At 32.2% G+C, this 26,502-nt stretch overlaps 3 protein-coding genes and 1 long non-coding RNA gene across 9 annotated transcripts in view; 2 read left to right on the top strand and 2 right to left on the bottom strand.

Annotated features, from left to right (window-relative positions):
• Window positions 1-26,502, bottom strand: part of LOC127860137 (uncharacterized) — a 355,128-nt gene that overhangs the window by 89,474 nt on the left and 239,152 nt on the right. The gene's annotated exons all lie outside the window — the stretch shown is intronic.
• LOC127860164 (protein CDV3 homolog) overlaps window positions 1-26,502 on the bottom strand; it is a 337,157-nt gene that overhangs the window by 21,175 nt on the left and 289,480 nt on the right. The gene's annotated exons all lie outside the window — the stretch shown is intronic.
• Window positions 4,434-13,368, top strand: LOC127860183 (uncharacterized). The gene is made up of 3 exons (XR_008039624.1): window positions 4,434-4,738; window positions 5,184-5,272; window positions 13,262-13,368. It is a non-coding gene; the product is annotated as an uncharacterized LOC127860183 (long non-coding RNA).
• Window positions 16,937-24,556, top strand: LOC127860160 (uncharacterized). The gene is made up of 2 exons (XM_052398046.1): window positions 16,937-17,106; window positions 23,713-24,556. Exons 1-2 carry the CDS (start codon window positions 17,056-17,058, stop codon window positions 24,469-24,471), a joined length of 810 nt encoding a protein of 269 aa, XP_052254006.1. The 5' UTR covers window positions 16,937-17,055; the 3' UTR covers window positions 24,472-24,556.

The raw sequence follows: 26,502 nt of genomic DNA on the forward strand, positions 1-26,502 counted from the left end.
TGTTGTACTGAGCAAGTGTGACACCTAAAAAGTATACAAATCGTTCTGATACAAATTTCTTGGTTTCATTTTTTTTGTATTGTGGCAAAAATAAGATTAATGCCGAATTCTATTATGACAATGCCATTTTATTTTTTTTAAATAACTGTAAGCAATATTGAATTAGTTATTTAAAAACGTAAATTAGTTATATATAATTCACGTTCCATAAATACATCAGTTATCATTGTATATACATATGGGGCCTGCTTTCTGCTAATCTTGGTATTAGTGTACATAGTACAATACACCAATGGCGGCTGAGCGCAGAATACTGCAATCGGCCGCCAAAAAATCGATGTGGATTTGCGGACAGAAATACAAAGAAGGAATCTGCGGACGATATATACAATTGTTGCGTTATAACTCGTATACAGATAACTCTATTGATAGTTCTGTGTTCTTTATTCAGTTCCTTACATAATGTTTCAAAGTCCAATACATCCAAGTCCAAAAGTTAATCAACAATATATTACAAAATCCGTTCAAATCCATCCGTATGAAATTCTAATTAAATAATGTATTTAATTAATACATCAAGTAAAGATACTCTTACTCTAACGTACATTTAGTCGTGTTACTATGTCAATTGTGGAAGAGAAACTTTTCACCGAAGACGTAATTTATCATATATATCGGTCATTTTGGTTTGCTTATACAATAAATGGTCTTTTTAATTGAAAACGTTTTATCTCTCCATTTGGAGACCGTTTACATAATTTACGAAATTGGCCTTTAAGTTGCGCTGCTTACCATTTTAATATTTATATAATTAAATAATAATAATCTTATACCTTAATGTTTTTATTATAATTGAACATTTTCTTTGAGGCCAATTTCTACAAAATTTAAAATATACTGCTCTGTTTTATTTACATAATTTATGTTTATTTACTTAATCATACGCTAATTATCATATTAAAAATCATATTAAAGATAATTTCTAAAAAAATTAATAATAACAGTTCTGTTTTATAAACATGATTTATGCGTGCATCAATATTTAGTATACTCTTTAGGATAATAGTTTCAACTTAATAATCATGTTCTACATAACTAATTTCTATATGATTTAGTAATTGTTCTCAATGTTAACTATATTAGGTTAATACGACACTCAATCAATCAATGAACACAGACCGTTATCTCTTTAATCTCTTAATTAATCGACATTGATCAATAAAGGCCAGTTGCTACTTCACACAGCGCAATACACGCGAGAATTATTGGAAGTTGATCAGTTTAGTAAATTGAATATTGATGATGTTTTTATTGAGATTTAATGATGTTTATATGAATTTTAAATTTATTTGCCTATGCAGGGATCGACAAGATTACAATAAATTAGATAATCCGACAGACGGTGGTTATATATTGCTGAATGAAAGAACCATAAACAACGCAAGAAGTTACACTCAAAATCTCATAATCTTAATGATTATAATACACATATTAATGTACAAATAATTTATAAATTTAATATATACAGCTTTTATATAAAATAATAAATGATACACTTTATATTGTGTACATTATAATTTAGACTTTACATACTCACCAGTTCCAAATAGTTTATTATATCCTTTAGCTTCAAAGTGGATCATACCTTTAATTGGTTAAGTCATCATGCGGTGTTTACAATCTAACATTTTATCAAAGAAAATGCCGACAACTACCGCGCGTGTCATTTTAGATGCACGACAAACAAATTGTTTAACAAATCGCCGACGGTCCTGTTGTCATAAAGGTGTTATTAGTCAACATTTTATCAAACAAAACGCCGACAAGGACGTGCTTTATAATTATACACGTGTGAAAAATAATGAACTTGTCTACTTTTGAAAAAAACAAACATTTTTTGTATAACCTTTATCTATATTCATATCAAAAACATATACAAAAACATATTTCACGTATTTGATATATATAAATAATTTTTAGGAGGGTACGTGTTGACCAATTCGGGTACGAGTTGACTTGTGGGGGTACGAGTTGACCAAAAATCGGGTACGAGTTGACCAAATCGGGTGCGAGTTGACCGAAGGTACGAGTTGACTAAGGTACGAGTTGACTAGCTCCCAAAATTAATTAAACTTTCTAATTATTGACAACAATTGACTATTTAGAGGGGAGGGGATGGCTCTGTTCTCGACTTAGGTAAAAGTTACCTTGAGTGTCTCTTGAACTGGCCATGAATTTCAACAAAGCCTTGTATACCCCTTGGTAGAGACAAGCATGAGAATCTCATGCACAAAAAGGCGGCAACTGCCCAATGTTAGAGGGACACATATAAAAGTAATCTATACATTGAGTAGATATTTAAATTATCAAGCATGTAGACTAAAAGGGTTAATAGTAAAGTTTAACTCTAGTTTAGTTGTGAAACAACCCTCCTAGGTATTATATAAAATGCACGAGTGATTCAATGTAAATACAGCTTTAGACATCCTCAGTCCAATAACTGGGAACAATTGCACTATGAGATCTTTAATGTATAACAATATACAACTGATAATGGAATGTTAATCTAAATAGTAAAGACTAGAATAAATAGTAAAATGTATATGACTGTAATGTAAAAATCATTCCTGCTACAGGAACAGTAAATGCAACAATATATTGGGGTCTCAACCGTTTTTTCATCGTCGAATATACTCCAGTCACCACTGCGATTGTATTCTCTGATATTTTGGCAGTTTTATTGTATAATTATAACCTTTGAACAATTTTATTGGGAGATGAAAACTTAGTGTAATAAAAGTATATATTTTAGTGATTCAATATAATTATAATGTTTGTATTATGATTAAAGGTGCAACATTATTTACGGACAAAAGCTTTTTAACTTTCTGTTTAAGATAACACGGATAATGTTCAGATGATTGTGGAACAAAACATTTTCATTCTTTACATCAAAATATTTAAAATGGCAATAATGTATTTTGTTTTAGATGATAAACCAAAATATATTTCAGGAGTTGGCTTTTGAAATAGAAACACCTTCTCCTTTTTTCAAACACAATCATAATAAGTTTAATATGTGTTCAGTTTGAAAAGCAATATTAGAACTTTCAGTTTAAGTTATAAGCAAATTGGTTTACTGTAATCCAATTAAAATCACAATCTTATGAAATATTTGTAATATTTAAATTTTCACTTTAACTTATTTAATAATTTTAATTAATCATAATTAATAAAGTTTTAATTAATTTCAATTAACAAAATTTTAAAATAATTATTGCATATTGTTTAAAATAACTAGTGCATATTGTTTAAAATAACTATTGCATATTGTTTAGAATAACTATTGTACATTGTTAGAAATACTTAAAGAATTGCGCATTTTTAAGCCCAGTTTTCACAAAACCACACCGGAATACTTTTTGTGCCAGGTGAGCTACAAACTCTATCATATTGATGTACTATAAGAAAACAGCTTACTAAGCTAACAAAGAATAGCACATTCCAATCTAAATTGTTTACCAAATCAAGAACGCAAACGTAAGCAATAGAAACTTCTGGAAAGTTCCATGACCAAGGGTTAACAACTTTGACCCGAACAAATATAAAAAGTAGGTGAATCAGCGTACCACGTGAGACCACATAGGATCACGTGAGTAACGTATTAGGAAAAGTCTGATCAGGTTTCAGAAAGTTGCATCTGGAAGAATATTTAAGAAAACACTGCGGGGGACTCACCACAGTGTTTTTTCGGATATTACAGGTGAGCTGTTGATACTTATTTATTTTCAAACCTAAATTATTGTTTGCTGCAAATAAATATATTCATATTTAAATTATTGTTTACTACTTTAATTTGTTTCACCTACATTCAATGTAGAGTATTTAGGAAAGTTGGTTGACTGCGCAATATCCAAATAAATATATATTGTGTATTAATGATAATTGCTATTTTATAAGTATCATATTAGTAAAACAAATAGTACTGTCTTCTCATAAATAAATAATTTCTTTATTTTATGATTTAACAAAATAATGTTAATGCCTGAAAACTGTTAGTGAAATTGAACAATATTCTGTGTGATTTATTAATATATATTAAGAATCAATATCGTTGCATATGTACGTATATATCATAAATGATATTTATGCATGCAAATGTTTATCTTGTTTAATAAATTAACACAGTGTTTTTTCGGATATTACAGAGAATAAAATGGGCTGTTTACACTGTCGACTTCTTTGATTATTTACATCTATTATGGATTATAGAATATTAGCGCTTAACGCTAATTTGCATAAAACGAAGAATGGTAACATTTAATGCTAACTGAAAATGAAACACTACAAATACAACATTCACTAAGACCGTAATGGACAGAATAATTAACTGTTAAGAACTAAATAATGTATCGTACGTAAATAAAGATCCCGTTACCGATTACACTAGATGGAAATAATGAAAACTTCAAGGATATTGAAATAACAAGTAAAAGCACGTACGATATCTGGTGGAGAATAGGTTCTAAAGTTTAATTCCTTTACAATAACATTTTCCACAACAAAAATCGTCAGAAATGTTTCAAGATGTCTCACTACAATTTACGTTCTCGCCTATCAGCCACTCTACCGCCACAGTTGACGCCGCCAACATCCCCACCTGACGAGTCGACAATTCCGGAGCAACCACTTCAACCATCAACTACCATATCAAAACAAGACACTCCAAAATCATCAAGTGAGTCAAAACCTTATTTACAAACTCCCGAAGATTTTGTTGCAAGTGAAAAACGTCGTAAAAAACAATTACGTTCAGATTTTCATAAACAATTAAATTCTATCAAAACAATCAGAAGAGTAACAATACATGACAGCCCATTTCAAAGTCACCCATTACAATCCGATGCATCAGACACCGAAGAAACCCAAGAAACAACACTCCAGCCATTAACGCAGGACCCGCCGAAGGAATCGCTACTCGAGCCATTATCCAATTTCCGGTACGACCCAGTACCACCGCCATATGGTAATTTTCAGTGCCTTCCCGACGAACGACTACAGGATCCAATTTCCAGTGTTATCTCGCAGAGACCTAACTTTTTCTTAAATACCCCATCACCTAGTGTTAATAGTGCTAATTTTCCATCGCAAAGTGCTAATAGTGACAATATTAACTTACGTAGGCAGACGCCTTCCGCACCTGGCCACTCTCCAGCAGACGGGGAACGACCGGTGAGAAACTTCCATACCGCACAGACTTCGGACCCAAGAGGTACAATGTTTAAGCCAAACATAATTAAGTTAGCATGCTTTACAGGCAGAGACTATGATAGTTTACCAGCGTTTCTGGCAAAATTTCAGAAATTTTGTAGCATGAATAACATTGATAGGGGTGAGTACGCTAATGTTCTTCCATTTTACCTGTCCGACAATGCAGAGAATTTTTACAATAATCTAACCGAAGATATTAAATCTAATTATCAAGAACTCACCAAAGCACTTGCTAAACGATTTCAGACTAAAGAATTAGATTATCATCTAATTGCTATTAAACAAAGAGAAAATGAATCATGTGATGATTATATCTCGAGAGCATTAAAAATTTCTACTGATGTACAAGGCTTAGAAGAAAAAGTTCTCGTAAGCTTGCTTGTCAATGGATTAAGAGACAGTATTAAAAAAGATGTTATTTTAAGACAGCCAGAATCTCTGTCAGAACTGGCCAAATACTGTAAACTCTGTGACATGACCACGTCATTTTCAGTCAATTCTATTGACACAAAATTTCAAACGTTATTGGAAGAGATTAAAACCTTAAAAGCGGACATCAAAATTAAGGAAATTAATGCTTTACAGTCAACCCCAATACCAAATATACCGGTAGAAAATTCTTACGCTCAACAACATATGTTTCCAAATCAAATGCCATCTGTTCCTTACAGCCGTTATCAACAATTTCAACCACGACAAAACCAAAATTATAGGATGTCAGTACCGTTAGACTATCAAAGACCGCGAATAGTCGATAGATCCGTATCTAACCCACGTTTACAAGTACACAGACAAAATGCACAAAACCAAATTTGCCCCAAATGCGGATACGATTCTTGTAGGGGGGGTAGAAACTGTTTTGCATTCAATAAACGATGCAACAATTGCCAACAATTCAATCACTTCCAATCAATGTGTTTTCGAACTAAAAAATGATGGAAAAGACAGAGCAGTAAGTACCATTTTAACAACGCAAATTATTCAAAATTCCAAGTAAAACACGAACAAATAAATAAAAAGGGTTTAATTAACAAAAGTACGCATACAACTCAAAATAAACAAAAACAAAGTATTAAATCTAAACGTAAAATATTAGCTTTAAAGGTAGTATCCACATTTTTTCATAATTCTTTACCAGGAACAATTGCAGATGTCCCAACAAACATTCTTTTGGATTCGGGCAGTAGTATGTCTGTAATCAGCAAATCATTCTTCGCCTCCACAAACATTTCGCGAAACGAATGCCTACCATCTAATCTCCATGTCAAGACCGCCATTTCTGATAATTCGTACAATGTAGAAGGGGTCATTAACCTCCCAATGCTAATTGGCAACACGCGCTTTGAGCACCCGTTTTACATAGTACAAGGCTTAACGAATAATGCAATACTAGGAGTAGACTTCTTTTCGCAATACGAGGCAAAATTAAATTTTGAGACTAATACTCTTGAAATAAATAAAGATAATATTACATGCAAAACCAATTTTATAACAAATGAAATTCACTGTATTCAAGCTAATAAAAAGATAAGACTTAAACCTCATTCATTTCAGAAAATACCTGTTCAATTAAAAGAATGTTTTTTGAATAAAGATTTACATATTATGGATGAAACAAATATCATGGAACTTGATTTATGTATTACAGACAACAAAAATAAAACTATACAATTTCCAATATACAATAACTCGGATACAGAAAAAATGATAAATAAATATGATATTTTAGCTTCAATACATATTTTAAATGAAAACGAAATATATGACATTAATAATTTAGATAAATGTAACGAAAGTGGAAACGTTAAGACGACAACCGAAAAAGAACAAATATTACATAATAAAATAGGAAAAGAATTTGCGAATAATCAGCAACTGTTCGATCTCTTAAAGCAATATCAAGATATTTTTAGTGATTCAGAAACAGATGTCGGCGCCGTTAAAAATTTTGAATGTTCCATCGAATTGATACCGAATGCTATACCTATACGTTCAAGACCATATCCGGTAAACCCCAAAACGAGACAAATCATTGAAGATGAATTACAGAAAATGCTAGATAAAAATATAATTTCACCATCAACTTCAATTTGGAGTAGCCCTTTTGTATTAGTTAAAAAACATACACATTCAGATGATATTTCACCAGAAAACCAACAAGAAAATAAACAATTATATAGGTTATGCATTGATTACCGACTGTTAAATAAAATTTCGAAGAAAATGTATTATCAAATGCCTACAATTGTAGATGTTCAAAATATGATCGCAGAGAAAAAGCCAACTATCTTTACTAAAATAGACATAAAACAAGCATTTCTTAATCTACCCATGGCCGAAAATTCTAAAAAGTATACTGCATTTAATTCACCAACAGGACGATGTTTTCAATTTAACGTCCTTCCTTATGGTTTATGCAATTCTCCTTTTTATTGGTCATTATATCTTTCAAAAATATTAGGAGAATTCAATTTCAAAAACCTTCTATTTTTTCTGGATGACTGTATACTTATGAGTGACAATATTGAAACCCACATCAAAGAACTTTCTCAATTTTTACATAAACTAAAAGAAGCTGGTTTAGTAATAAATCTTAAAAAGAGTCATTTCGCACAAAAACGAATTACATTTCTAGGCACAGTATTTGAAGGAAACACTATTCAAATGGACCCTGACAAATTGAAAATAATTAACGAATTCCAAATTCCTAATAATCAAAAGGGATTAAAGAGTTTTTTAGGCATGACAAATTTCTTAAAACGGTTTATAAAAGACTACTCACACATTGTCGCCCCGTTAAATAGATTACTTAAGAAAGATACCATATTCAAATGGACCGAGGAACATGACAAAAGTTTTAATTATTTAAAACGGGCATTAATGGCAAAACCAATTTTACGATTACCAGATTTTAATCAAGAATTCACTATTTATACAGATGCTAGTACCTCCGCAGTAGGATTCATTTTATGTCAGGAAGATTCTCCAAACCGTCATCATGTTATTTTATATGGGGGTCGTGCTTTAAAAGATAACGAAAAACGTTACAGTAGTTGTGAACTGGAATTATTAGCAATCATTTACGCTTTGAAAGAATGTAGAGTCTATATATCAAATATACATGTCAAAATTATAACGGACAATAAAGCTTTAACATTTTTGCATACAGCAAAACATTCAAATGACAGACTATATAGATGGGCTTTAGAACTAGAAAATTATGATCATGAAATCATTTATAAAACTGGCAAGACAAATCCGAGCGATTACCTTAGTAGAATTAACTATTCTAAATCAGACACCCACGTTAAATCCAAGGAAAACATACATACACTTTCCAATAATAACGCACCTTTAACACCTCCACAAACCTTGGCACCAATACAAGTAACGCAAAATAATCATTGCTCCCAGGTTAACATTCTCACAAGAAAAATGCGAAAACAAACAATCAACACAACACCCACCAATCATCAACCAATTATCTCTGCTGACAATCAACTTAGCACCATTCCACCTGACAACAGTGTTATCTCAGATAATGATCACATACCTGGTTCACAACTCCAGACAGTCAATGACCGCAAACAACACGCGCACTTAACAACTAATCAACTAGACATTATAAACTTACAAGCTACATCAAAAGACTTCGGCGACATTTATGCATTTTTAAAGAACGGTCATTTACCTGATGATAAAGACTCAGCAAAACGAATTCCATATATAAGCACCCAATACGAAATAGTTGACAATGTTCTGTTTCATTTTTACGAACCAAGATCTAAGAAACATCAAACTGAAAAAACTTTAATTAAACAATTAGCTTTACCTGAGTCATTAAGAAGTGAAATACTTTACAGTTTTCATGATTTAAATGGTCACTGTGGTGTTGATAGAATGTTTGCAACCCTCAAAACTTTTTATTACTTTCCAAAAATGTATCAAGCAGTTAAAGATTATGTTCAATCTTGTAAAAACTGTCAAATCTTTAAAAGAGATCACAATTATAAACCATATCCATTACAAGAACCTTTTATTGCAAGCGCACCATTTGACATGTTACACATCGACATTGTTACGGTAGCAAAACAGAGCAAAGAATATAAATATGTTTTAAGCGTTATATGCGCATTTTCAAAATTCGCACTATTTATACCATTAAAAACGCAAAACACTATTGAAATCGCAGAACAACTTTATCATAAAGTATTTGCAATATTTGGACCGCCCAAACGTATCACATCTGACCGAGGACAAAACTTCTTAAGTGGTATAATGGATGTTCTTTATAAATTCTTTCAAATAAAGAGGCATCGAACTTCATCTTATCACCCAATGAGTAACGGAATGGTAGAACGGGTACACTCTACATTACTCTCAATACTACGTACATCGTTAAAAGACGAAAGCGATTGGCCTGATAAGCTTTCCAGTGTCCAATTAGCCTATAATTCAACAGTATGTCCGAAAACGACACAATACTCTCCGTACTACATTCTTTTCGGCCGACATATGAATAAACCCATCACTTCCGAATTATTTCCACCAATTAATACCAACCCTTCAATAAACACTTATGTTGAGGAATTGAAACAAAGATTTAAACTTATATGGAATATCACACAAGAAAACATAAATAATTCTCGTGACGTTATGCGTAAGTTTTACAATCGCAAAACTGCAATACGTCCATTTAAATTAGGAGATCTTGTTTTTATTAAACAAGAAAAAGTACCTTTAAATAAATCCAGAAAATTGTTTCGAAAATTTTCAGAGCAACCCTATTACATAACCAAAATATTACAAAATGGCACATATATTTTGAGAGAACGATATTCAAACAAAGAATTAAAAGTTCCGGTTAATATCAACAGATTAAGAAGATACCATGATGAAAAGGATTTACGTGACTTATCTCAAACATTCAAATTCCATGAAAAAGAAACTAATGATAACACAGAAAATCAAAACAATCCGCAAACCGTTACCGACAATACACAACCAAATATAACGGCAATTGACAAACAAAATACAATAAATCAAAATGATATTCCACCAAAAAATTCAAACAAGAAATGGTACAAAGCTGACAAAATTTTAAAAACCAGAATTAAAGATAATCAAAGACAATATTTGATAAAATGGACAAACAAAAAGTATAAGAACAGTTGGGCAAATGACGAAGACACATCAGAAGCACTTATTAAACAATTTTATATAAACAAATCTCTAAAGAAAAATCACAAAAGAAAACGGTAAAATGATAAACAAATTAACTGTTATTTTTTTTTCTTTTAGGCAAGATGTTGGTCACACGATTCATTATACTTTTCCTGTCACTTGTGGGAGCACACAGCGAACAATTGCTGATGAACCATGGCGTTAAGTTCTCAGATCCAAAAACAATAAACTTCGTGAATAATGAATGGACGCATACTTTTCGATTTGATATGCCGGACTATCAATTCAATAGTGACATCGGTAGAAATTATTCATTGTGTAGAGACACTTATTTCTACGAAAAAGGATGTACCATTAGCGTCGAATTCAACACTCTAAGGATTTTAATGGAACATGATATACAATCTTTGTTACACAAATTTCGTAGCATGATTCCTACAATCTCAGACAAACGGAAGACACGTGAGTCACAACCCTTACTTCCCTTTATAGGACAATTAGGTTCAACTCTTTTTGGCATTGCAACAACGTCACAACTTAATCGATTACGCGATCATGCAAACAAATTGGCACAAAGAGTTAATCTCTTAACAAACACATTTACGCACGAATTCGGCGAAATGGCATCATTTGCAACTAATGTTCACGAGCATATGAAATTATTCGATGAATTCGTTGCGAATGCTTCAGCAGTCAGGCATAAAATTGTGGACGAAATGGAATCTATGTCAAATAAACATACAACTGCTGAAAAGTTAATACTAGATGTAAATGATAAAATGATCAAAATAAGGTCACAGTTTGATAGGCTAGCCATAGGAATTGAATCACTGAGCAATCGTAAATTATCGATTCATATAATAAACCCCGAACTAATGTCCCAAACGTTAACAGAAATAGCTTCGTCGTTAAAAATCAACTATCCGACTCATAAATTGGTCAGCACTGAATTGGCATTCTACTACAATCATGCTGAATTTATTTATGGACGCAACAATAATTCGATATACATAATGGTATTGTTTCCACTGACAAACAGTTTGGATAACGAAATTTATGAATTAAATTTCTTTCCAATTCCTCTTGACAATGATATAAAAAACAAAGATGCTAATGAATTCACATCAAAACCGCGGTATTTAATTTATAATGGGAAAAACCTATTATTCACTTTTCTTGATGAATCATTCTTGAGAGACTGTTTGACAGCAGGTTCAACAATTTTATGTAAACATAATGTTATATTTGAAATCGATTTCAATACGAATTGTTTCGTAGAACTCTTGAAACACGGGGACAATGCAAAAACGAAAGATATATGTGAATATAAGATAGTAAGAAACGTCTTGAAACCAGAGCTGAGAATTTTAAATAGTTCTAAGGTACTTGCATACATGCAATCAAATTTAAAATTGGAATGTGTAAATCGTTCTAAAACAATAGATGATTGTAAGTACTGCATTATCGATGTACCATGTGCATGTAAACTAGTCTCAAAAAGTCAACGTATTGATGAGCAATTCACAAAATGTTTGACAAACGATACTACTGTCGACCAAATATATCCAATTAACTTACCGTTACTCCAACAATTTTTTAATAATACGGTTTTGGATAAATTGATGAAAAACATTTCGTACAATGATCCAATAAATGTATTATTACCGGTATTTAAAACCTTCGATCAAAACACACAGGATATATTAACTCGGTCGCACAAATTAGAAATTGACATGCAAACCTTTGTGAAAAGAGCAAAGAAAAACCAAATTGTGTACCATAGCCTAACAGAAGCAATGCTTAACGGTGAAATCTCAATTGAATCAGGTTTATCCACTTTTGATATAATTTCAATCATAGGTATATTACTCACAATCGGAAACACGCTCATGTTGATATTTCTTTCACGAAAAATTCGCATTCTATTAACTGCAATTACACTAATAAAACCAACAGCGGCACAACATCTTAAATACGACAATCCCACCACGCTATCACCACTTCAGGAATTTACCAACAGTCTTAATGAGTCTCTGAAATATGAACATTTTCTTGTCTTTCTGGCCATGATTCACGTTCTCTTGCTAATAACAATCCTTCGCAAATTGCAAATATTCAAACGACAACGTGGCACTCTTTTGATTTTACATATGTCAAATGGTTTAAATTGTATTGATATCAACATCGTCAGTTCGGTTTCTTGTCGATCAGAATGGATCATTGACTTACCTGTCACCCTGAACATAAACAGCATACGCTTTGGATTGTTTCCAAAACTGCTCATTAACACTACGGAAATTTCGTTTCGGAACGCTACAGGGGATATAATAATGGAAATACCATCTGCTCTGTCAATTGGCATTTATCAGTACATCAAACTTCGACAAATGCTCAACACAAACTATCACACTGAACTATTCTTGGTCCATAACGGAATTAAGGAACGTACATAAACGAACTTCAACTTCAAAAAAAAAAAAAAAAAAAAAAAAAATGGAATAGCATTAGTGGAATAGCATTAGTTATCACTTTGTCATCATCATATTTGAATATGTTATAACTTTGATGTCAAATTTTGCATGGATTTCAACTCTGACGTCAATTATTCAATGTTATATTTCATTTTTTCCATTTAACCATTATAAATACTTTGAAGATTATTGAAATGATTTAATTTAATCTTCATTATTAAATACTACATTTTACATGTTTTCTCATATAAGATGTCAATCGTTACATACTTTGATTTTATTCATTACATACATACTTCAAAATTTTTTTTATACTTTCGCTGTTCTCATTTCAGGCGCACACGACAATACATCATTCATATAAATATAGTGTGTATTTCATAATTGTGTTCTTAAATTTGTATTTTCATTGATACTCTATTGTATATATAATATCATTTTATCGTTACAGTTTTGGTTCCCTATTGTCAATTTTACATTTCATTATTTTCATAAAATGGATATTGTTATTAACATTTCATTTTTTATATTGTTCTCTAATTATTTCAAGTTATTATTTAAATACAATGGCAACTCTTCTAGTAATTTATACATTTCCCTCCCTTTAGATCACCATCAACTGCATCACATAAAATACTTTTTAAATACTTTTCCCAAATTAAGAAAAATCCATAGACGCACTAAAAAGTTACTATTTACCCACATGTTAAATAATCCTAACATTTCATTTTCAAGCTTAATTTTTTGCTATAGACTACTTCGACATAAATATACTCTATCTTCAAATGCTCGACCATCTACTTTATGAAATCCACCCCCTAAATTTTCAAATCTGCCAAACAATTATTTTAAGGTTCGGTTCAAAATCCCAAAGATCCATAATAGCCCACAAAAGATTTCTTCAATCAAAATTTCTACCTCCCTCATTATACAATTTTTCCATTACAGACATCTTAAATGCAGATCTTAAACAAATCAATAAATTAATGACTCAACATTTTCGCCTTTACAAACAATCCCTTAAATGCCAATCGATCCCTATTGATTTTGACAACACATATTGTCGAGTTTGTCATGCTTCGCTGAAAAATTGTCGTCCAAAATTCAAAAAACTTGATCCTCTTGTTCATTTATTCTTAAGTCGAACCCCTTGTTGCCATACACCCCATCATATCTTCTGCTCCTATGACACTATACAAAACGGATTCAAAATTTGTAAATTATGTCTCCATGCTGTAAAATGTTTCAACTGGAAACTAATAGCTCAGTATATGTTGGAACCCAAATGAACATACTAAACATAAAAATGTATAACTAAATGTGACTATTAAAGTCACCTATGCTAAACATTAACTTACAAACTTTTCAATTGTATAAATAATACTTGATAATTCTTTTGTTTTCCAACAAATACTAACATGTATATAGACTGCTTTGTCATTATTGTGCATTTCAATTACGTTGTACTTGATCTTTGTCTTATTGATGTTTCAAATAATGATCTAAGTATTGATTCTCTAATATAGTTTATTTGAAACCCTGTTTATATTTGTTGTTTTGTTATAGACACTTCAGGCGGAGTGTACATTTAGAGTTGTTGTATTTTCATTTACGATTAATGCCTAGTGTGTTTACGAATTCTTTTTTCTATTATCTATATATTACATCTATTTCGATTGTTGTTAAATATGTTAGATTCATGTATGCATGCTTTAATATTATACAGTTAAATGTTCTGGGATTGTTTTCAACAGCAGTTAAATTTAAACAGCCCATATATTAGAATAGGAATTCTAATTAAAAAGAAGGAGGGGAAGATGTAATCCAATTAAAATCACAATCTTATGAAATATTTGTAATATTTAAATTTTCACTTTAACTTATTTAATAATTTTAATTAATCATAATTAATAAAGTTTTAATTAATTTCAATTAACAAAATTTTAAAATAATTATTGCATATTGTTTAAAATAACTAGTGCATATTGTTTAAAATAACTATTGCATATTGTTTAGAATAACTATTGTACATTGTTAGAAATACTTAAAGAATTGCGCATTTTTAAGCCCAGTTTTCACAAAACCACACCGGAATACTTTTTGTGCCAGGTGAGCTACAAACTCTATCATATTGATGTACTATAAGAAAACAGCTTACTAAGCTAACAAAGAATAGCACATTCCAATCTAAATTGTTTACCAAATCAAGAACGCAAACGTAAGCAATAGAAACTTCTGGAAAGTTCCATGACCAAGGGTTAACAACTTTGACCCGAACAAATATAAAAAGTAGGTGAATCAGCGTACCACGTGAGACCACATAGGATCACGTGAGTAACGTATTAGGAAAAGTCTGATCAGGTTTCAGAAAGTTGCATCTGGAAGAATATTTAAGAAAACACTGCGGGGGACTCACCACAGTGTTTTTTCGGATATTACAGGTGAGCTGTTGATACTTATTTATTTTCAAACCTAAATTATTGTTTGCTGCAAATAAATATATTCATACTTAAATTATTGTTTACTACTTTAATTTGTTTCACCTACATTCAATGTAGAGTATTTAGGAAAGTTGGTTGACTGCGCAATATCCAAATAAATATATATTGTGTATTAATGATAATTGCTATTTTATAAGTATCATATTAGTAAAACAAATAGTACTGTCTTCTCATAAATAAATAATTTCTTTATTTTATGATTTAACAAAATAATGTTAATGCCTGAAAACTGTTAGTGAAATTGAACAATATTCTGTGTGATTTATTAATATATATTAAGAATCAATATCGTTGCATATGTACGTATATATCATAAATGATATTTATGCATGCAAATGTTTATCTTGTTTAATAAATTAACACAGTGTTTTTTCGGATATTACAGAGAATAAAATGGGCTGTTTACACTGTCGACTTCTTTGATTATTTACATCTATTATGGATTATAGAATATTAGCGCTTAACGCTAATTTGCATAAAACGAAGAATGGTAACATTTAATGCTAACTGAAAATGAAACACTACAAATACAACATTCACTAAGACCGTAATGGACAGAATAATTAACTGTTAAGAACTAAATAATGTATCGTACGTAAATAAAGATCCCGTTACCGATTACACTAGATGGAAATAATGAAAACTTCAAGGATATTGAAATAACAAGTAAAAGCACGTACGATATTACACAAAGAATATTTTTGCAAAATGTGTGATGCAATTAATCAATGTCAGAGTTGTCTAAGATGCCTTAAACTACGGAGTCATCTAGTTATTGTCGCTACTACAGAATCAAACAGCGCTAATTTGGTTTTGTCATTTAATTTGACACGGTATACAATAGATACAAGATTACAGATGACATATTTCCATGGTAGAGGAATTTTATATCAAGGTACACAAAATTATCGACGTTTTCAATGAACTCGTTATTTAATGTTCACGGATATATATAGTTACACCTAATTTTTTGTTTTCCAAAAAATGCAGATTCTCGTTGTTTAACATTTATTTTTAAACCCCATATAGAAGAGTAAATGTATTTATTATATACCTGTTAATGCTTTTAACAAAATACAGGTTGTATCAATCGTTGAAATAAAAAATCCCGTATTACGCTACTCGCTATTACCATTTCCGTATTACCATACTAGCCGGACTACTTCGACCCATTTAATGACGACACATTACGCGCACCGAAAATATAAAAATATAAATATTGTATATTACGAAATATATTACGTAGTACATCGTGTGACGTCATTTCTGTGACGAAACACAATAGTTAAAAAAAGTTAAAAAAAAACAATTGTTAACTGTTTTCGTTAGTTGTTGTATATAATAATAGGAATATTACGCTAGTCAATTGTTCCAAGAGTTTGTATCACTCTCGTGGCTTGTGCTATTTCGCATCACACTCGAGGCTCCGCCTCTCGTGTGATACGTCATCACACAAGCCACTCGAGTGATACAAACTCTTGGAACAATTGACTAGCGTAATATTCCGTATATATCGTTGAGTTGGTTCCAATAGCTTACTTGGGTAGTCTTAAATAAAAATATTAAAAAATATATCAACAGTGAAAAACAGAACAATAAAGTAGCTGACAACAGTATAAAAAGAAGCTATGGCAGAGGCTGTGATCCATTTTCAACAACAACAGAGAGACATCAATGAAGTAGGAATATACCATATCTGGAGTGTTTTATACATAATTTTACAAATGCATACATACTTTCTATCATTGTAATCATTTTGAAGCTAAGTCTTTTTGCAATGAATTTTATCGATATGCTTCGTGGATAACTGAATCGAATTCCTTTTCGTAATTAATGAAAACACAATACAATTTATCTGTCGGAAAAAGAACATTTTGTTCAATGCTGTATAAGAGAAAAATACAATCATTTGTTCTCTGTTTTTTTTCTCTAAAAACAAATTGAAGTGGATTTAATAGTTTTCTTCTTCACACCAGCCATTGATTCTGTTCTGTAAACATAATGAAAAATATTTTTTGGAATCACAGTTGGGTGATTCCTCTTTAATTTGAATTTGATTTAATTTTAATTCCATTTTGTCAACTTTTTAATAGTGGAAATACTGCATCTTTGCACCAATAATCTGGATACATAACATGCTCAATTTTTTTAGTTAGATATGGGGAGATAATATCAATTGAGTCAATTAAGAAATCGGCTAGATTGATGAACAAGCCGCAACTTGTACGTTTAGTCTACATGCCTCGTTGAACCACGTTGATTTCTGAACATATTAAGTTTACTCTTGTTATTGCCTATGTGCAGAGATTTATCGGTTATCAGAAAAGATAAATAGAAATGCACGTAGTATTTGATAAAGCATCTATATAGCTAACCAGACAGTCACGGTCCGATATCAATTCATTTGTAAGTTCATCAAATATGTATCGACAAAAATTGTAACACGTCTTTAGTACTTGTTTTAGACGTCCATAAGAAATACAAACACTATTTTCTTTACAAAGTATAATTAGTTTATTATCGAACTCATTGTTCTACTAATTCACAGAAAATCATTAAGTACTATTCGCGACTCAAATTTAGGGACCGCCAACCGCGATCGACGAAAAAAGAAAAGTTATAAGATACCGTATGCAACAGTATAGGCCTTAGATTAAAGGGGCCTTTTCACAGATTTTGGCATTTTTTAACTTATTCATTAAATGCTTTATATTTATAAATGTAAACATTGGATCGTAAAAGCTCCAGTAAAAAATCAAGAATAAAATTAAAAAAAGGAAAAGAACATTGCCCGGAGCAGGTTTCGAACCAGTGACCACTGGAGTCCTGCCAGAGTCCTGAAGTAAAAACGCTCCAGCCTACTGAGCTATTCCGCCGAGTACACATACTGGACGTATTTTATACCTTATATAAGCAATCTTCGTAGTTTCACAAAATTTAACGACAAAAACAGAACTCTCCAAATTATTCAATCGTTTCGCGTTGCAACGCTTTATAATTTTTAGGTTTTAAAATCGTCAAAAGATGCATATAATGGCTATATTACACCATGGTAAATGTTCAGTATTACTGTTTCCTCACAAATATCATAACTAAAACGAAAATGTGCGAATCTGAAACAACTTTTTTCAATTTTGTCAATTTACCAAAGCGTGAAAAGATCCCTTTAAATGCATGAGTCATACGCCGTGCTACTCTGTTAGTATATACGTACATGCCTCCGCAGTTACTCAGTCTATTGCTAGCGCTCACCACATGCACGCGCACTATCAAGTTGCCTAATAATAGATTTATTATGGATGTATAATAATCTTATATAACCATATGTGTAGTTTATTAAGTACACCATAAACACCGCATTTGTTTACAAGTATTAGTTTATATTGATTCAAATATCACGACTGGTATATTACATTACTTGAAACAAGAAATATCTTTAAAAAAGATATACGGCGTAAATAGTTTAATGAATGATATCAAGGATAGCGAATGTCTTTTTCTGTGCAGTTCTTAGCTGCATCACACGCAGTACGGGATGTTACGGGGAGTTTTCGCGGCTTATTTTACATTATAACATATTGCTGGTCATAAACCTATAGATACAAAACAGAAAACCAAAAGAAGAATGGAAGTGAAATTTAAACATATGAGTCAACCGGCCACACGAGAACAAACCTGTTTTAGTGGTCTGTCGGGCATTGCTATTTGATTCGATTATTAACAGTATCGAGAATCATCGTGCTCATGCTTAAAGTGATATTATGGGCATTTTGCATTGAGCTGAAAAGAATTAACAGGTCAAAATAGTTAATTAAAATGTGGTTACTGATCAATTATCTGCAACTCACCTTGCTACCAGTTGTTTATAAAAATATATTTTATATTCGATATTCTTACGTGACCCACCCAGTCCTGTAAGCCGAAATGATCCGTAAAACAATATTGTGTCTTTGTGTCGTATGAACAAATCTGCACTAAAACTAAATTTAGGTTCAACTCGTAAACGCATGATCAGTTGTCAAACGAAAGTACGGTTAATATTCAAATGCATTATTTTTCTCTTTCTGGTATATTGTTTTAGTATGTTGATGCTGCATTAATTACTATAAGTGTATATGAAGTAGAAACATCAAAAATAATCAACGGTTGCGATAGACACCTATAAACTGTTACATGCTCATAATATCACTTTAGTACATTAGGCAATATGGTGGAATAATTATTGTTAAATTTATTAAAAATAATATTTATCATTGTATTGTTGAAAACACATTAAGAATCTATTATTGACACACCATAATTATATTGCTGAATATCTTCTTTTAACATATTTCTGGTCTAAAGAAAATTCCAGGTAACCTAGTTCACGGATAGCGTCTTTATTATATAACGATTATTTTACTGACCGCGAACTCCGGTGATGACCTGTATATAAACTCTGAATGTACGCGACTTGACCCGAAACCTCGCGGGTTGAAATGCAATTCTTTAAAGTGAGGCCTCGCTTCCACTGCTCTTTATACTTTTACATGTTAACATGTTGACAGGAATATGGAAGTAAGTACTAAATATGAGAACATAGCCTTTTAAGTATAAACGCTTTTGCGCTGGTAATACTCTGAAAATAAAAGGTGTACGCACAAACTGTATTGATGTCGAGAATTGAGTGTAAAACTGTTCTATCTATTAAGCCTTTTCATTAGAGATAAAATTGTTTCATACAGTAAAACAGTGGTACAAAGACGCGGATATGTTTCCAATGTTCTGGTGGTATACTCAAATCAGCCAATGGAATAAATGAAGTGTATTCATTCGTACCTAGCCGCGGGAAATTTTATTTGAATTTTATTGGACACTTACAAAGGTCAAGTCAGGGTGAAAAGCTGGCTTATGCAGCTTACGCCGAAAAAGTTAATATTTTCAGTATATTCGGTAATAAAATTTCGCGATGTGAAATCGAAAGTAAATCGCGAAAAGAGGTGGCATAACGATATACACACTATAGATAACGCAACTCGATTGATCATTTTATAAATAAAATGTGCACAATTCACAACGCATTCCTGGATTGATCACGTGAAGATGAAAATCAATCTACTTGCGTTATTTATAGTTAACTAGTAGTTACCTGGTACCTGTACCCACTAAAATGTATTACCGAATATACTGGAAATATGAAAAATTAACAACTTTTTTTTCAAGTAATGTAATATACCAGTCGTTATATTTTAATCAATATACACTAATACTTGTAAAACATACGGTATTTTAGAACTTTTCTTTCTTCGTCAATCTCGGTTGACGGACCCTTTAAAAACACCCGTTAAAATAATATCTCCAAGTTGGGTATACATTTTAGACCGTTCTATAATGGTCAAATATTGGTGAAAGAAATCAAAATCTTGCAGTATTGAATTATACAGAAATTTTACAGAAGGGACTTTGCTGGTGATATGTAGCAACACTAATAAAATTAAATATCATAGGAAAATGCTATGCTATTTGTTTTATTTGAGCCGCAAGGATGTGTCTGATGCAATATGAGGCCAGCGTAACTCCAGACCAACCTACACAATTGGCCACTATTTAATTTATTGAGTGATGTGAAACGCAAACTTTACGCTTTAAATTGAGCCTAAAATACAACAGAAATTGTTGCCAATTTATTTAATGAGCTAACCAATGTTCGCATTGTAGAACTTTTGTTTCATTGTCATCCTCGTCCATCGCGTTGGAAATTGAACTGGAAAAACGGCTTGATGCTCCTTGTGACAATTTGATGCCATTTGTCACGAATTATAAAAAAAACTACCACATAATGCATAAAATAGCCCATGTAGCGGATGAAGGTACATGTAATTCATATCAAATCAGCATGCGCCATAAGATTTAAAGATCTATCTTCAAATATTTTTGAACATTTTCTCACCGTACCTTTCGAATGTGTTCAAACAATGTATAAGCCTTAATGACAAGGATGCATAGAAGTCCTTAGGTGATTTGTGACGGTTGTACAGGTTGATTCATTTCCTTATCATTTCCGATGTATGCATATAATAATTAATTATAATTCAAGCCTCCCCTAAATTAAATTCCTTATAAAATGATTTTCATCTACTACACAGTTTTACTTTCACCACCATCAACGCAGATAAACCATCACAATTGTCAACAACTGTGAAATTAGATTGGACCTTGAATTTTTTTCTATAATAACCGCTTGCAGTAGGTCTTTTTACGTAACTTAATCAGATATTGAGCAGATTTTTGGTATGCGAGTTTACCTACATGACCGAAAGATACAGTGTGACATTCGTTCCGGCCCATTGATATTTTGCGAAGTTATGGGCCTTGGACTTAACTTTTCACTATAATAACCGTTTTCCTGTGGGATTTTCGCAACCTATTTCAGATGTTTAGCTGATTATTATGCCCCTGATAGGGTGGCATATGGCAGTTGGACTGTCCGTACGTCTGTATGACCGGTATTTCATTATCCAGATTTTTTTCAAAACACTTTAAGATATTGACCTGATATTTGGTGTGTGAGTCTACCTACAAGACTTTCGGATGAGGTATGACTTTCGTTCCGGTCCATTGATTTTTTTGCAAAGTTATGGGCCTTGGACTTTAATCTAGAAACTTACCGGTTAAAAGTAATGAACAATTGTCCATATCACTCTCTAATTGCTCCAACATTATTTGTTTTTCACAAATTATTAACGTCAGCAATATTCAGGCCTACGGCCTCCTGTATCGTTTGCTTCCATTCGCTGATTCTCTTTCCTTGGCCATTCAAAAAAGTGTTACATCAACCATGGATAGAAGTAGCATTCAAGATCACAAGGGGGAAATGACTGATAGGGGATTTGTATACAAGGCCATAAGGAAACATTTCCTAGGGGCTTATATCCAATGTCGAGTAAAATAGCGTTAATCCCCTTGTTTATCAGGGACAATAAAACACATCTCTTTTGTAGTGAGGGGAAGTGTACTGTGCGCCCTTTCATGAGAGAAAAATTGCAGTAGGCCCATTATCAAAAAAGTCCTAACTTTACAGCAAGCTGCGTACGGGCCTATAATTTGCGAGCGGAATGCCGACTTTTATCAGTAAAAAATTTACACAAATGCTTGTTTCCTATTATAAAGTTAATCATAAATTAAAATCTGTCGGACAAATAAATTATTCTTTCAGTAATAAGAAAAGCCGGTGGGCTACAGTATTGTTGTGATATGTAATATTTACACTGGAATTTGACGCATTCGAGTTTGTTTCACTTCTTGTGCAAATCAAATCAATAGCAGTTGAAGTAGGCATGATAGTTGAAATAATGCGTGACCTTTACCATTTTAATTGTTTAAACTTCCGTTTTATTGGACTTCATTGTGAATAAATCAACCTGTTCAGTGATCATATCGTATCACATTTCAAACGTCAAACGTGAATTTCCAGCCGTTTCATTAAATATGTATTAATGTTAATTTTAATCGACCGTTAAAAAAAAAACCTATGAAATAATATGTTAGGAAATCGGCATTTAAAACAGGAGATACTAAAGACCATTTCGTAAGTTACATGTTCGTACATGTATGTTGCTTATACTTTCCGTTGTCAATTCGATTATGTAAATATTTTCACAATAATAACGATAAGTGCACTGTATCATATTAGAACATACTATTTTTTCGTTCGAATAAATAGTCTTACAGTGCATTTGAAAATTCAAGACAAATAGTACTAAATGTGCGCGAATGGCAGTAGAGCTGTGCTCTGTGGAAAGGGGGTTTAATGCATGTGCGTTAAGTTTCGTTCTGGATTAGTCTTTGCAGTCCACACAAGCTAATCAGGGACAACACTTTCCGCTTTTATGATATTTTCTGTTTAAAGAAAGACTCTTCTTAGCAAAACAACAGTTTAGCGGAATAAGCCTGTGCGGACTATCATGCTTTTTCACAGAGCACTTCTCATGTAAATATTGAATTGAGTTGACGGTCTCGAAATAATATGATAAAGTAATTCGAACAAATATTTTGGTACACATTTAAGCATTCGATATGCATGAACATTTGTAAAAATGCATGTGACAAAAATAAAAAATAAAACTGTCGCTAGGACATTCAATAAACGAAATCGTTATCCAATTCGGTCCGTTTTTGATTATCTGCAGTACACTCATATTTTATAAAATCTTTTTTATTTAACACGTGAGACGGTTGTCTAATATGATGGACGAAAAGGTATCTTATGTTTATTTTATATTTTGTGAGCATGTCTTCTGTTTTAGAGAGCTCGAATGCCACGAAACATGGGGATCAAGAAACATGAGACCATCGCCAGTCTAGTGGAACGATTTAATCGTCTAAAACTGACGCAACACACAGAGCCAGTATACCATAAATTGCGGAAAGATGATGTCATCAAACAACGTTCGCCTGTCTTGCAAAGTGACGTTGCCAAGAAACGGTCCCCTGTCAACGAAATGCACATGCGCAATAAGGAAGAACGCTCCGATAGTCATTGCAATGCTGACGATGTAAAGTTACCGTCACCCATTCAGGGCCGAAGGTCCAAAGTACATAGCAATAGAAAGACAATCAAGAAAACGTCAACTCTGCAAAATTCACCTTCGAGTGGTAGAAAAACTGTTTCTTTCAAGTCTCCATTGTACGACGAATGCGAAATACCACGCTTAACAAGAGAATTTACATTTCTTATACAGAGCCATACTGTTGAAGAACACAATTATAGCAGTTACGGACATTCGGGCGGCGAAATAATGATTGACGCTAGTTCTGACCATAATGACCTAAATTGTAAGGAAGAAAAAACTAAGTTTGTAGTTGAAGCTGAAGCAACCTTACATTCACTGATACGGACAAAGCATTCTCGGGATACTGTGTCAATGTATGCGACCATTTCAAGTCACGATCACAGTGCAGTCAAACAAAGTTCGCCTCATGGTAAAACCAGCAAAATAGACAAAATAGACGCAACGCAGAACAAGTTTATTGTTCCAAATAAGAACCCGAATATTCACTTCTAAAAAGCGTGAACGGATCTAAAATGTTATTACATGCATTCGTAAACTATATTTTTGACAAAAATGTTATTACAATTTGTGTTCATAATAAAACCACACAATAATATGAACATCCAGTACATAAATATATCGCAACATTCTTTTTGTAATAAACTTTCGAAAATGCGATAATTCGGAAACAGTTTGTCCACTGTAACGATCGAATAATCGTTGTTTTTTTTATTTGAAATAAAAATATATAAATGAATTTGTAAGCCTATGAATTGGTACCGTATTATAATAGTTTTTATATTTATAATTACAACACGAGGTTCGATAAAGAGACGAAATCATTCAATCATTAACTTTATTTTACCCGCGTATTACATGTTAATTAAGTATATTTAAGTATTTTAAGTGTTAAAGTGAACAAGAATAATACATGAACGTCCTAAACAATGGGAAAAACAAATGACATTAAAACGGTTGCAGAATTTGGTCTGAAACCAAACTGTAGCACAGTTGATGCAATATTTATTCTGAATGCCCTTATAGAAAGGCAGTTGCACAATTAAGAAACACTAAGTTTTTGCTATATTGACTACCGGAAGGCATATTACATTTAACAGGTAACATTGAAAAACCCAAGGTCAATATATTTCGAAAATGTGATACAATCAGTAAAACATTTAAAAGGCCATGAACTAGAAATTGTGCAGAATTTTAATAACTTGGCATTGTCATGTCAAGCGGTGGATCATTTGTGCACGCAACAATACGCTATATGGCAAATAATAAAAAGCAATTAATTCTTTGTTCACCCTTGCATAAGACATTAACATACATATAAAGTTCATATTTGACGCATATATATATGTATCATCCATTTTTTACTATAACTGCGCGTGCATCATAAATTTGGTAAATGAATATTCAATGTATAAGTGTCAAGAAATTCATCATCGCAATTACCGAAGCTGGTCGATTACCATTAAAAGAAATGTGAGGATCGTTAACTATTTTTTTGAAATTGTATACATGTACTGTAAAACAGTGACATTGCATTCTTGTAGACATTCGACTATTACAAATATAAAAAATAGACGCAAAAATAACGCAAATAATTGATCTTTGAAAGTACGGGACATTCTTAACCACTGATAAATTTATCCCGTTATTAAAAAACAGATAACGAGACAATATATCACTTACTAAAATATAAATGTCACATCATCTAGTTCAGTGATTTTATATAAAGAATTAAAACCAGTATTTGAAAGATCATCGTATCTTTATGTTGTTGAAAATAAAATAAAAACATAAGAAAAGTATTGTTAAATAACATGTGTTGTCTCGCAAACAGCGGCGTAGTTAACCTCCAAACATTGGAGCGGCGGTCCAGTTTCTGTACTAGGAACATAAAGGGGTTCGTTTGAGAGGGTTGTCCTTTCCCGTGGCTCCGAAAAATTTTACAAATACAATTAATATGGTGCGTTTTGGGAAAACTTTCATGTTGATATAAATGCTCGATTGTTGTCTCACTCTCAGTTTGTCATGAAATCAGTTTGTCCAATGCCGCCGACGACGACCCTGAAATCTCACCAGTTAATTTTTTCTTTCCAAAAACTCGTGCTAATTAAAACATAAAATAATGATTTCTAATCAAATAATAACTTAGAGCACAAAACTATTTTCAATAAAATTAATGTTTTTCACGCGCATATTTACTAAAAATTGTTTTAACTGGCAGTTACCTTTGAATTAAAGCGATCAATTAAAATAAAAATAATAGCCTGTCCTTCATCAAAACATCGACAGTGCAAGCACGGAAAAGAACAATAAAACAATTAACGCAACGACATTTACCCGGGCCCATGGTTTATGACACCTACCAAGAATCATAGGGTCATTGGCGACCTGAAATGGCTTGAAGTCACCGGGGGGGGGGGGAGGGGGGGTAACTAGAAGCCGATTCATGTCACCCTGGGATGACCTAGCCGATTCTAATCAACCGATCGGCTTGAAGTCACCCCAGGGTCACACGAATCGGCTTGA

Source organism: Dreissena polymorpha, chromosome 15 (genome assembly GCF_020536995.1).
Source record: "Dreissena polymorpha isolate Duluth1 chromosome 15, UMN_Dpol_1.0, whole genome shotgun sequence".
Lineage (NCBI taxonomy): Eukaryota > Metazoa > Mollusca > Bivalvia > Myida > Dreissenidae > Dreissena > Dreissena polymorpha.